This window comes from Gopherus flavomarginatus, chromosome 1, assembly GCF_025201925.1.
Source record: "Gopherus flavomarginatus isolate rGopFla2 chromosome 1, rGopFla2.mat.asm, whole genome shotgun sequence".
In the NCBI taxonomy this organism is placed as follows: Eukaryota; Metazoa; Chordata; order Testudines; family Testudinidae; genus Gopherus; species Gopherus flavomarginatus.
In genome coordinates, this window is record NC_066617.1 from 307747461 (window position 1) to 307762188 (window position 14728).

General features: G+C 44.4%; 1 protein-coding gene across 2 annotated transcripts in view; it reads right to left on the bottom strand.

The window, feature by feature from the left end:
• Positions 1-7561, bottom strand: part of OLFM4 (olfactomedin 4) — a 35917-nt gene extending 28356 nt beyond the window's left edge. Inside the window, exons 1-4 of one of the 2 annotated variants that reach the window (XM_050949297.1) lie at positions 7446-7561; positions 3021-3098; positions 1583-1609; positions 87-239 (exon numbers count right to left, since the gene is read on the bottom strand). In XM_050949297.1, the coding sequence (XP_050805254.1) occupies positions 87-239; positions 1583-1609; positions 3021-3098; positions 7446-7532 (345 nt within the window). In that variant the 5' untranslated portion in view covers positions 7533-7561. The remainder of the gene's footprint in view (positions 1-86; positions 240-1582; positions 1610-3020; positions 3099-7445) is intronic. The other variant, XM_050949305.1, reaches the window with a different exon arrangement.
• Between the last annotated feature and the right edge of the window lie 7167 nt (positions 7562-14728).

Below are 14728 nucleotides of genomic sequence, written 5' to 3' on the forward strand. Positions count from 1 at the left end.
AAAGTTCTGACTGCTGTTTCACATTCACTAAAAATAGGACTGGTAGATTTTTTTTTTTTTTTACAAGAAAAACCAAAAATCCTTACTTTAGTAAGTTCTATTTCAAATTTCTCAGAAAGCACTCGGGCTGTGATTTCCAGCATCTCGACCTTCTGCACAGGAAACGTGGTGTCTGGCAGGTACACTGAGCACTGGCATACTCCATTTTCATTCAAAGAGCCGGTTACATTGGCAAATGGCTGTAAGAACAAGTTTGTTTCAGAAAGCAAATAATAAATTGTCAATATGCTACTAGGAAACGACAGCAAAGGACTGACAACAGTCCCCAAGCAGGAAAAAAAATGAGCATAATAATTAATAGTGACCCTGAAAGCATTTATTAATTATTATTATTACAACTTTCTTCCAATAAACTCAAAGTATTTTCCGATATTAATTCATTAAGCTTCACCACACCTCTACAGAGGTAGTTAAATTCTATTATAACCATTTTAACACTGGCAAAACTGAGGTACAGGAAAGTTATCTTAGAAAAATCACATAAGACAGTGAGTCAATGGCAGAGCAGGAAATAATCATATTAAATCTTATAGGGAGTCTTTCCATTGCTTTTAATAGTCTTTGCATCAGGTCCAGTTAATGCTTTTAGTCTACTAATTTCAGAGCACTTTACAAAGTTTTGTTTGGATTTTATTGATGGAAGAACCCACAGAAATTGATCTATTTTCATGGAAAATTTTGATTTTGACTAAACCCTATTTTCCCCACTGGAAATATGTTTCATTTATATTTTTCAGCTAGCCTAGTAAACAGGTTGCAAACTCAACCACATGCACATGAGAGCTGGTATGCCTACTACTGCAGGGTATTGAGTGGACATTTATCACTGCTCTATCAGTGCACAGGGGCACAAACAAGTTTCTTAACTGGGGCAGTTAGAGTTAAAAAATTATAAAATATTGGCTGCTAAATACCGCTTTTATGAGTAGTTTTTATCATGACTAAATTTGTCCACATCCAATAAAGTGAGATAAACAGGCTTCTGTTCCACATTCAGTGCTTCCTTTGATTAATACAATCCCTAAATTTGGGCTCCTAAATCCCTTTTGAAAATGAAAGTGAGACACCTAAATTAGTTAGGCATTGCAACACTGAGTGCAGCAATGCTTAAATAGTTTTTAAATATCTGGGCCTAGGTCACTATTAAAAATGGGCCTTGGGCTCCTAAGTCCCTTAGGTGCTTTTGGAATTGTCACCCTCAGATTCCTCACATTACTGAATTTGCATTCTGCTCAGCAGGAATAGTGAAAAAAGGAGCAGAGAGGAAAACAGCTAATGAACAGACAAATATGGTTATTGTATTTACTTTTCATAAGGTCCCCATCTGTGCTAGCCTGTGGAGAGGGGGCATTATTTTATCCCTGATACAGATTGCAAACTGTCCTTTATCTATGTTTATTTAATAAATTAATTCACTCTTTTAAAAGTGGATTTAAACTATGAAAAACCCACCAAACTTAAATGGATGGATTCAACTACTCATTAAAAAAATATTATTTGTATTATAGGAGTGTCTACTTACCCTCCCCTGAGGTTCGGCCTCATTATGCTACAAGATGAACATATACATAGTAAGAGACAGCTCCTGCCTTAAAGAAGTTAAATTCTAAATATACAAGATAGCTAAAGGGTGAGAGGAAGAAATATTGTTATCCCTGCTTTACCAATGAGGAACTCCATTGAAGGCAATGGGAATTTTGCCATTGACTTCAACCGGAGTCAGCATTTAACCCAGAAAGTTTAAGTAACTTGGCCAAGATCACACATGAAATTTGTGGCAGGAGCAAGAATTCTATCTTTTATGGCACCCATTGCCCTACTATCTGAGCACCTCAGAATCTTTCATGTATTTGTCTTACAACACCTCTATTAGATAGGGAAGTGCTATTATCCCCATTGTATAGATTGGGAACTCAGGCACAGAGAAGTTAATGACTTGCCCAAGATTACACAAGAAGTCTGTGGCAGAGCAGCAATCTGACTCCAGCTATCCAAAGCCTCAGGCCAATGCCCCAACCACTGGACCATCCCAAATTCCCTGACTCCTGGGCTAGTTCCTTAACCATAAGACTATCCTTCCTCCAAAAAAGAAAAATGGTACCAATAGGTTGAGTCATTCAGCTCCTGTAAGAACTAAGAATTAAAGGCTGATGATGTTTAGCAGGAATTTAGAGGGGCAGGTTTCAGTAGAACTATTCAGCATGAATAATGGTTGCAGATTTAAAGACCTTTGCACATTAACATCACATCAAATTCATAGCTTCTTCAGACTTAATATGATGTTGACAGAATTGTTTCATTTCTTCCATTGACATTATTGTATGCAGGGTTCATGATATTGATGAAACCATAAGCAATATTATTATTATTAAGATCTTCCTGAGTCCCTGACACCTTTGATCACAGTGCAATGTCAATAGAATTATTAACTTTGGTCATAACATCTTTCCAAGTCCTATATAAAAATATGTTGAAGCTCAGCTCTTTTTGGTTGGTTGGTCTGTCTATTTTTAAAAGCTATATAGGTTTCATTTAGTATTTAACAGAGAGCAAACTGTCCTAGCCTGCAGCCAGGACTTGACTGCAAAACTTCTGTTTGTAAAATTAAATCATGTATTGCATAAAGGTATCTGAGTTTAAGAGAAATATTATTCCGCCTGATCCAAATATTTGTAGCTTAATAAAGTAAATGAGAGCTCCTGGGTGCTGAGCATTTCTGAAAACCAGGCCATTTATTTGGGCAACTTTATATGGATTTAGGAGCCTAAATTTATTAAATTAATTTTGAAAATCCTGGACTTAGCAATTTGGCATAGAACACAGAGACGTGTGACAACCAGGATTAGACCTCTAAACCACCTGATTGCCAGTCCTACACTTAATATACTAGACCACGCATCTCTCTCATCTTAATGATGATGTTTACTATAACTTTTCAAGAACAGTAAACAACGGTATACCTCTGGCATGAACTGAGGTTTGCTGAGTGTGGCCTGAGGTTCTGTCAGATATTCCACCAGGGTAGGAAGAGTTGTAGTCTGGAAAGGAAACAAAAACGCCTGTTACAATTGAATACATGTCCCATCCCTATTTAAATCATGACCCCCTCTCCCGACAGACAATCAGCATTCCAGATTCCTCAGTATTCTGAAACAGTTTGACTTTGTTAAGGGAACCACCTCCAGCAGCTCTAACGTTGATTGGGATTTCTGATCGACTGCTGAGACAGTTAATGTTTCTTCTGGTACAACTCTGTTTCATGGAGTTCTTCCTTTGAAAAAAGCTTCATGAGATCAATGAAAGGCCACAAATGCTCAGTCTGTCCAAAACAATGTGCATTATTTATGCTAAAGCAGGGGTCGGCAACCTTTCAGAAGTGGCAGCAAAGAATCCTGTGGCACCTTATAGACTAGCAGACGTTTTGGAGCATGAGCTTTCGTGGGTGAATACCCACTTCCTCAGATGCATGTAGTGGAAATTTCCAGGGGCAGGTATATATATGCTAGCAAGCAAGCTAGAGATAACGAGGTCAGTTCAATCAGGGAGGATGAGGCCCTATTCTAGCAGTTGAAGTGTGAAAACCAAGAGAGGAGAAACTGGTTCTGTAGTTGCCAAGCCATTCACAGTCTTTGTTCAATCCTGAGCTGATGGTGTCAAATTTGCAGATGAACTGAAGCTGAATGGCTTGCCAACTACAGAACCAGTTTCTCCTCTCTTGGTTTTCACACTTCAACTGCTAGAATAGGGCCTCATCCTCCCTGATTGAACTGACCTCGTTATCTCTAGCTTGCTTGCTAGCATATATATATATACCTGCCCCTGGAAATTTCCACTACATGCATCTGAGGAGGTGGGTATTCACCCACGAAAGCTCATGCTCCAAAACGTCTGTTAGTCTATAAGGTGCCACAGGATTCTTTGCTGCTTTTACAGATCCAGACTAACACGGCTACCCCTCTGATACTTTCAGAAGTGGTTTGCCGAGTTTTCATTTATTCACTCTAATTTAAGGTTTCGCATGCCGGTCATACATTTTAATGTTTTTTAGAAGGTCTCTCTCTACAAGTCTATATATTATATAACTAAACTAGTGTTGTATTGTACAATAAACAAGGTTTTCAAAATGTTTAAGAAGCTTCATTTAAAATTAAATTAAAATGTTGATCTTATGCCATCGACCCACTCAGCCCGCTGCTGGTCTGGGGTTCTGTTCACCTAGGCCGGCAGTGGGCTGAGTGGGACCTGCAGCCAGGACCCTCGCTGGGAAGTGTCTGGCAGCCAGAACCCCAGACCAGCAATGGGCTGAGCGGCTCAGCCCACTGCCACTCAGGGGTTCCATCCTCCTGCTCCTGCCAGCCGGGATCCCGGCTGCTGGACCCGCTCAGCCCAGTGCTGGTCTGGGGTCCCGGCCCTGCCCACATACAGTGGGTACCTATCTTCTCCCTGGTTCTGGCCCATTCTCTTCTTCTCTCTGCACGGAGCTGAGAGTTGGAGTGGACCGAGCACAGGGCTAGGGGTGAAGGGTCTGGCCAGGAGCTAGAATGAAGGAGGGGGCTCAGGGTTGGGACAGGAGGTTTGGGTGTGGGGGCAGCTCCCAAGTGCTGTGAGGGGAGCAGGTAAGAATGTGAGTGAGGGTGCAGGGGCTCCCGTTTGGTGCTCAGGGTGGGGGTGGGGATGTGCAGGGTGCATTGGATGTCGGGGGGCAGGGGATGTGGGGAGTGCAAGAGTCAGGGCAGAGGGCTAGGGGCATGTGAGGGGGTGCAGGTGTCAGGGTAGGGGGGCTGTGTATGTGTGGGGGTGCCAGTCAGGGCTGGGGTCATGGGGGGGGTGAAGGAGTCAACAGAGGGCTGGGTGGTACAGGGCTCAGGGCAGGGGCCTGTGGGTGTGTGGGGGTGCAGGGCTCAGGGCAGAGGGCTGAGTGTGGTGGGGGGGTCAGGGCTCAGGGCAGAGGGCTCAGTGACTTCCCCCTCAAACCCCCAACACCCCCTGCTCCTTGTCCTGACTACCCCCTCCTGGGACCCCATCCCCTATCTAAGCCTCCCTGCCCCTTATCCCCTGACTGCCCCCCTAGGACCCTACCCCCTACCTGTCCCCTGACTGCCCCAACCCTTAGTCACACCCCCTGGACTCCCATGCCTATTTAACTGCTCACCACCCCGACAGGATCCCCAGAACCCTGGACCCATACAACCCCCCCACTCCCTGCCTACCCCAACCCCTCTCCACACCCCTACCTCCTGACAGTCCCCCCAGAACTCCTGACTCATCCAACCCCCGCAGCTCCTTGTCTCCTGACCACCCCCTCGAGAGACCCCCCCACACCTTAACTGCTCCCCCAGGACCCTCTTTGCTCTCTGTCCCCTGACTGCCCTGACCCCTATCCACCCCCCAAACAGACCCCGGGGCTCCCATGCCCCATCCAACCCCCCTGCTCCCTAACCACCCCCCAGTATACCACCCCCCCATCCAACCCAACCTGCTCCCTGTCCCTTGACTGCCCCCACCTCTTACCCAACCCCCGCCCCGCGCCGACCCCCCTTTCCACGAGGCTCCTCCCTCATCCGGAGCCCTGCCGCCGCCACCGTCCCCGCTCTGCTCCGCCCCGCCCCGCCCCTCAGAGCGCTGTGCGCGCAGCAGAAGGGATCCGGCTGAGCGGGGAGCATCTTTCCCTCCCCACGGAGCCAAACGCTGCCCCGCGGGAGCACCTAGCTCGAGCCCCCAGAGCGCTGCGCGGGCGGTGGCAGGGCTCTGGGGGAAGGCGGGGGAGGGGCCGGCGGCCTGCTGCGCTCGGCCGGCACTCTGGCCCGGGACCGCGGACCCTGCGGCATGCCGCGTTGGCAGGATTTTTAATGACACTCGGAGTCCCAGCAGGTAGCCGCGTGCCATTAAAAATTGGCTCGCGTGCCATCTTTGGCACGGTTGCCGACCCCTGTGCTAAAGTAATGTATACCTTCTCACTGCCATCTTATGGAATAAGGTTTCAGGTCCTACTCCTCCATAACACTGGCAAGATTAGATGTCACTCTTCAATCTTAACATGCATCCCTGGGAGTCTACAGTAATGAAGGCCCTGTGTACTGCACTAAACACTATACCGCAGGGACGCGGCCCACAAATGTACGCAGCTGAGCTCCACCGAATGGGAACCGTGGCAGTCTCCAGTGCTTGCAAAACCATTTGATAAACTGTGCATCAAGTGATATGATTAAACTAGGGGAGTGCGGGGCAGGAAGGAGGCACAAGGAGGCAGCTGCTAGGCAGCAATACAAGAGCAATGTGCCATTCATGCAGGAGCTCTGCGTGGCAGGTGTCATCCCCGGCTGCACAACTTCAAAGCCAGGCTGAAGCAGAACTCCATTCTGGCAAAGCTCTGGAGCCCCAGAGCCAGTTTTAGCCGGCTTCTACAGAAGGCCTCCCATTACTTCATCCAAGAACCTGTTCAGCTCCTCATGCTGCTGCATCCCCGTCACCTGCTCCCTCACTCCCCCAGCCCGTCAGACAGTCCCACTCCTAAGGAGCCCCTAAAACACCCATCTGGACAGCTGAGGAACTGGAAGGTGCAGGAAAAGGGCCACTTGTTTAAACTGATTCAGAGAAAACAGAGGGGTTTGTGACAGCTCATCAAAAAGATAAACGTATGCAGCCATTTGTCTGGGAGCATCATAAATTTTACAAATGTCTGCACAAATTATGGTTTACCCAAGAGCGATCATAATGAGGAGAAATTTCTGACATATTAAATTCCCCTGTCCTCAGCTTATCATTACATATTTACACTTCATCCTTGATTCTTACTGCCAGGAATTGCCGCTGTTTAATCATGCTGCAGTGAAGAACATTCCCTCCCCTTAGATGCTGAGTTCACTACTGAGTCCACAGCACCTTCAAGGCCTACTAGACCAAGAGACTGCATTAATAGTATCACCTAGAACTCATATAGTGCATTATATTTTCAAAGTGCTGGGTAAATGAACCGGAGACACTGAGATATAGATCCAGATCTTCAATACTCCAAAAGGCTGTGGGGCGTTTGCATCTGTGGTTTTGGATTGAGCTCATCTCAGGTACAAACGATAGTTACTTAATTACAACCTGCATTTTGCATTTAAACTCTATTCCAATTCTCAATGGGAGTTGCATTCACCTAACTGAAGGCAGAATTTTAGCTTTTTAAAACAGTGTAATTTGTTTTCAGATTTATAATTAAATCCCAGCACATTCGTTAAAGGTGATATTTTACACTTGCTACCTGCAGAGAGCCTACAGAACAAGTGGAGATCTGAAAACTTGCCTCAAATAATTTTAAAAGATTTTCCTAGCAACATGAATAGCGAGAGGAAAAAAGAATACATTAGAGCCTGTGAAAATCATAATATACATCTTACCACATTCTGGAGCGTGATGGTGGCTGCATTCAGTGCAATGGCATTTTGTAGAAAGGCCAGCAGCACAGCCAAGTTTGCACACTTCATCTTCTCAGCAAACAGGTATGATGGAGAAAGGACAACGGAAGCCCTTTTATAGTGTGCTCTGGGAATTCCCCCAATAGGAGTTTGGTGCTTTGAAAGAGGAACATGTATAATATTTATTGATACTTCTCATAAAGCTGAGTGAATCATGGCACAGAAAGTGACTGAACAGCTATTATACAAACATGATAACTTTTTTATTGCCTGCTGTCAAAAATTAACTGCCGTGCCCTTTTGTAACACAAAGCCTTTCCTCATTCCCAATATCTTATCTTGTTCTCTGAGAGCCACAAAGAAATAAGTACATAATGGACAGATCAATTAATTTGATAGGACTGCAATAATTAAAATAAATTCTTGGCTGGGTTTGGTTTGTTTTTGTTTTTTTTTTGGTGGGGGGAGAAAAAGCTGCTTCCTTTTACTGGATTTTTATCCTTATTTTTATTGTAAATCCTTTCAGGAGCATATAGATAACCTGGGCCACATCATCTTCCTAACTCTGCTTCTAAACTCAGATGGGGTGAAAGCAGCTCAAGGTAGGTCATTTCGCATACAATGTCAAAGGAGGATCCCTCCCTTCCTTTAAGCCTCTGGATGCCTTTTAACATGAGCATAGTGCACATGGGGCTCCACAAATTTGGGCTAAAGACCAACCATTGCATGGGAGAGGAGGCCGAGCTGAAGAACAGCACAACCAACCTGCAAGATAATGCTAAGACAGTCAGCGTTAACACCCATCCTACAGCTTTGGTACCATGGCTCTTGATGCAGGGGAAATCAGGGAACAGTACACTGTGGAACAGCCGTTTGCATGGGAGCATGAAGATCTGCAATTGATGAGCTGGTCTCATGGCATTTAGGCACTTCCATTTCCAGTGCTCACTGGAGCCAAGTATAGAGGCAGGCAAGAATGAAAATGGCTCTCCAGACATTTTCAAACTGGCATGAAGGCAAGGTGTGAGTCAGTTCCCCTACCTTTAATTAGTATCTGCAGTTGTATTTTTAAATAGTACATACTTATTGTGGAGACTGCAGCTTGGGTTCTGTTTTCTGAGTACTGCTCCTTTAGGTATAAGAAAATGAGGGAGGAGGAGGATTCTGAGACCTTACGCAGAGGGTATGCAACACCTGAGTGCTGCAGAGCTGTATTCACAGGCTGAAGGAAGCCACTATGGCAGCTGTAGGCTCTTTGGGGATTTCCCTTACACGGGAGAAATCCCATCTGGCCAGTTCTGTCAAGTTTCTTACCTATTTGTGCTAGGGAAGCAGTGCAAAGGGGTCCCATATCAGAACATAATATTCTACCCCACCTATTTCCTGACTTACAAAAGAATTTAGAAACTGTGTCCTTCCAGATATGAGGTTATTCCAATTTCTCTAAGTAATAACAGCGCTTCACATGTACCACATCTTCCTTCTGAAGAATTTAAAGAGCTTTTCAGCAGTGGATTAATATTATTATCATCTCCGTTTTACAGAGGGGACAATTAACTCTTAGACCAGGTCTACACTAGAACATTTTGCAGGTATAATAATGTCAATTAAGGGTGTGATTTTTTTACAACATATCTATATTGGTAAAAGTCCACACAGTTCTACTTCTTGTTCATCCAATCACCAAGACAAACAAGTTTGTTTATATTTATTGGACATAATGCTACGTACTTCCTATTTACAATGTCACCTGAAAGTGAGAACAGGTATTTGCATGGCATTTAGAATCATAGAATATCAGGGTTGGAAGGGACCTCAGGAGGTCATCTAGTACAACCCCCTGCTCAAAACAGGACCAATCCCCAACTAAATCATCCCAGACAGGGCTTTGTCAAGCCTGACCTTAAAAACCTCTAACAAAGGAGATTCCACTACCTCCCTAGGTAACCCATTCCAGTGCTTAACCACCCTCCTAGTGAAAAAGGTTTTCCTAATATCCAACCTAAACCTCCCCCACTGCAACTTGAGACCATTACTCCTTGTTCTGTCATCTGACACCACTGAGAACAGTCTAGATCCATCTTCTTTGGAACCCCCTATCAGGTAGTTGAAAGAAACTATCAAGTCCCCCCTCATTCTTCTCTTCCACAGACTAAATAATCCCAGTTCCCTCATCCTCTCCTCATAAATCATGTGTCCCAGCCCCCTAATCATTTTTGTTGCCCTCTGCTGGACTCTTTCCAATTTTTCCACATCCTTCTTGTAGTGTGGGGCCCAAAACTGGACACAGTACTCCAGATGAGGTCTCACCAGTGCCAAATAGAGGGGAATGATCATGTCTGCAATGCTCCTACTTATATAGCCCAAAATGCCGTTAGCCTTCTTGGCAACGAGGGCACACTGTGGATTCATATCCAGCTTCTCATCCACTATATCCCCTAGGTCCTTTTCTGCAGACCTGCTGCCTAGCCACTCGGTCCCTAGTCTGTAGCAGTGCATGGGATTCTTCTTTCCTAAGTGCAGGACTCTGCACTTGTCCTTGTTGAACCTCATCAGATTTCTTTTGGCCTAATTCTCCAATTTGTCCCTCTGTATCCTATCCCTACACTCCAGCATATCTACCACTCCTCCCAGTTTAGTGTCATCTGCAAACTTGCTGAAGGTGCAGTCCACGCCATCCTCCAGATCATTAATGAAGATATTGAACAAAACCAGCCCCAGGACCGACCCTTGGGGCACTCCGCTTGATACCGGCTGCCAACTAGACATGGAGCCATTGATCACTATCCGTTGAGTCCGATGATCTAGCCAGCTTTCTATCCACCTTATAATCCATTCATCCAGCCCATACTTCTTTAACCCTGCTTTAGCACCAATCTTCCACTTCTTGTAAGCTCCTTTTTTGTGGTTAAGCTCACCAAAGATTTTTCTGTTAAACCAAGCTGGTCTCCTGCCATATTTTGCATATCATCTTCTATGATCTGAAACTCAAAAAAGAGTCCTGCAAAAAGTGGAAACTTGGTCAAATTACAAAGGATGAATATAAACACATAACACAAGTATGTATGGACAAAATTAGAAAATCCAAGGCACAAAACGAGATCAAACTAGCTAGGGACATAAAAGGTAACAAGAAAACATTTTAAAAATACATTAGAAGCAAGAGGAAGACCAAGGACAGAATAGGCCCATTACTCAGTGAGGGGGGAAAGACAATAACAGAAAATGTGGAAATGCCAGAAGTGCTTAAAGACTTCTTTGTTTCAGTTTTCACCAAGAAGGTTGGTGGTGATTGGACATAGTGAATGCCAGTGAAAATGAGGTAGGTTCAGAGTCTAAAATGGAGAAAAAACAAGCCTTCAAATTACCAGAGCCTGATGAAATGCATCCTAGAATACTCAAGAAGGTGACTGAGGAGATATCTATGATGCCATTAGCAATTATCTTTGAAAAGTCATGGAAGACGAGAGACATTCCAGAAGACTGGAAAAGGCAAATATAGTGCCCATCTATAAAAAGCTAAATAAAGACAATCTGGGGAATTACAGACCAATCAGCTTAACTTCTGTACCTGGAAAGACAATGGAGCAAATAATTAAGAAATCAGTTTGCAAAAACCTAGAAGATATTGAGGGATAAGTAACAGTCAGCACGGATTGTCAAGAACAAATCATGTCAAACCAACCTGATAGCTTTCTTTGACAGGGTAACAAGTCTTATGAAGAGGGGGGAAATGGTAGATGTGGTATATCTTGACTTTAGTAAGGCTTTTGATACTGTCTCACATGACCTTCTCATAAACAAACTAGGGAAATACAACCTAAATGGAGGTAATATAAGTTGGGTGCATAACTGGTTGGAAAATCGTTCCCAGAGAGTAGTTATCAGTGGTTCACAGTCATTCTGGAAGGACATAATGAGTGGGGTCACATGGGGATCAGTTCTGGGTCCAGTTCTGTTCGATATCTTCATCAATGATTATAATGGCATAGAGAATACACTTATAAAGTTTGTGGAAGATACCAAGCTGGGAGGGATTGCAAGTGTTTTGGAGGATAGAAATAAAATTCAAAATGATCAGAACAAACTGGAGAAATGGTCTGATGTAAATAGGATGAAATTCAAAATGGACAAATGCAAAGTACTCCATTTAGGAAGGAACAATCAGTTGCACACATAGAAAATGGGAAATGACTGCCTAGGAAGGAGTACTGCGTAAAGGGATTGGGGGGGTCATAGTGTATCAAAAGCTAAATATGAGTCGTCAGTGTAAGGCTGTTGCAAAAAAAAGCAACATCATTCTGAGATGTATTAGCAGGAATATTGTAAGCAAGACACAAGAAGAAATTCTTTCGCTTCACTCCATGCTGATTAGGCCTCAACTGGAGTATTGTGTCCAATTCTGGGCACCACGTTTCAGGAAAGATGTGGACAAATTGGAGAAAGTCCAGAGAAGAGCAACAAAAATGATTAAAGGTCTAGAAAACATGACCTATGAGGAAAGATTGAAAAAAATGGGAGTGTTTAGTCTGGAGAAGAGAAGACTGAGAGAGGACATGATAAAGTTTTCAAGTATATAAAAGGTTGTTACACAGAGGAGAGAGAGAAAAACATTTTCTTAACCTCTGAGGATAGGACAAGAAGCAATGGGCTTAAATTGCAGCAAGGGCGGCTTAGGTTGGACATTAGGAAAAACGTCCTAACTGTCAGAGTGGTTAAGCACTGGAACAAGTTGCCTAGGGAACATAAGAACATAAGAATGGCCCTACTGGGTCAGACCAAAGGTCCCTGTAGCCCAATATCCTGTCTTCCAAGAGTGACCAATGTCAGGTGTCCCAGAGGGAATGAACAGAACAGGTAATCATCAAGTGATCCATCCCCTGTTACCCATTCCCAGCTTCTGGCAAACAGAGGGTAGGGATACCATTCCTGTCCATCCTGCCTAATATCCATTGATGGACCTATCCTCCAGGAATTTATCTAGTTCTTTTTTTAACCCTGTTATGGTCTTGGCCTTCCCAACATCCTCTGGCATGGAGTTCTACAAGTTGACTGTGCGTTGGGTGAAGAAATACTTCCTTTTATTTGTTTTAAAACCTGCTGCCTATTAATTTCATTTGGTGACCCCTAGTTCTTGTGTTATGAGAAGTAGTAAACAACACTTCCTTGTCTACTTTCTCTACACCAGTCATGATTTTATAGACCTCAATCATATCTCTCCTTAGCCATCTCTTTTCCAAGCTGAAAAGTCCCAGTCTTATTAATCTCTCCTCATATAGAAGCCATTCCATACCTCTAATCATTTTTGTTGCCCTTGAGTGCAGGGTACTGGACTAGATGACCTCTCGAGTTCCCTTCCAGTCCTATGATCCTATGACATCCATGGATATTGCAAAGATTCTGACTGTCCGTTGCCCTGGGAAACTCCTCATGGGGTCTCCAATTCGCTATGCGGGCTTTTCCTGCATGCCTGGTGTTCTCATGGCTTTCAAGGTTTTCATGTCTTCCAGACTTCCTGCAGCAAAGCTGAGAACCTAGCCCCAGCTAGATCTGGAGCTCCCAGGGGTTTCAGGAAGCCCTGTAATGGTTGATGTAACCATGATTCTCATGGTTTCTAGGCTTCCTACTCTGCAGCAGGGAGCCTGATAGGGCTGAGAGTCTAGAAGCCTCAGGGCCCCAGCTCCGGTGCTGACTTGGTCCCTGCTGCAGCATGGCAAGGACCCTAGCCAGCCCTGAGAGTCCCAGCTCCACCCAGGAGTGGCAATCCTAACAACTCCTGGAGACTGGGCTCCAGCCAAGGGCTCCACTGGCTGCCAGACTGTCTGCTGTTGGGTAGCCCACCCTGGAACATCAGGACCAAGTTTAGTCAGAAAACTTCCCACCAGCTCTAGCCCAAGAACATATAGCAGGCTAATGGCAGAATGAAGAGCAGACAGAGCTTAAATTCAGCTACAGTCCTCCAGAGAAAAGCTCCTGTAAATATTTTCAAACCCCTAGAGCAGAAGCCCTGAACCCCAGCAAGTCCCACGAGGCAGAAGCCCCTGAACCTTGGTGCACCCTGCAAGGCAGAAATCCCAACCCCTGAGGCTCCAGGAAATAGTGTGTGAGAATTTAAGCCTTGAGAATGTAGGTCTCATAATTTCTAAGCTTCGGCTGTACCTGCTAGACAATGACGCATGTAATCTATTTGATCTGAGATTTCCAAATTGTTTGTGAAGTGTTCACAGTCCAACTGCAGCTCAGGTTTATGACTTGACTTTTTTAAAATAAATACCCCAATCCAGGATGTAATATTTAATTGTGCTATCCTGACAGAATAGTTCCGGGTGACAGTACGTTGCCTTGTACTTAACATTTTGCAAGTCTAATGTAAAAGAGGCTCTCCTGTTTTGCCTACAGAAGAGATAAGCCCCAGAAACATAAATTCAACCATCCAGTGTTTTGTCCAGTACACTGTATATTGTGGATTTAACAAAGCTTGTCTAAAGCTTGTGAAATGTTTCCCAAAAATATGTATTTTTGACCCAAAGCCAAAAAAAAGCAAGAAAACATTATTCCTAAGTTATATTGACTAAAAACCATATAAGGGTTTTGGCAAGGACATTTCCCTGTCCAACATGATTGCAAAATGGTTTCTTTTGAAGCTAATCAGGTCAGCTTCTTTTGTTATAGAATCTGCGTATAACAAGGATCTATGTATTGCAAAATAAGAAATTTCCAGGAGGCAGGATATCCTCAGTAAGACATTAGTCAAGAATTCACACCAGAGTTACTACACTATTTCATAACATGTATTACAGAAGGCACATTGTTATGCTAGGTTATCTGCTTCCTTGGTTATTTATTTACTCTCTGAGTACTCTACTACAGAGAGAGAGACCCTAAAGGGCTGGGCCTGGTGCAAGGCCTGAGGGCTGAACCAAAGTCAGCAAAAGTCAAGCTATGAGCAAAAGTCAGACCCTGTTATAAAGCAGAAGCTTGCTTACAAGTTAACTGTCTGGTACATGAACTTGGCAAAAGCACAGCTGGAATCGCTAAAACACAGCACTTCTGGGAAGTACTAGCTACTAGGTATTCATGTAAACGCAGCTTGCCAGGGTAAGCACCCAGGCGGGCCAGACCAGTTTGTTTACCTACCATGTCTGCAGTTCGGCCGATCGCGACTCCCACTGGTCGCAGTTCACCATCCCAGGCCCATGGGGGCTGTGGGAAGTGGTGCAGGTGAGGGATGTGCTGGCCACAGCTTCCCGCCACCCCCATGGGCC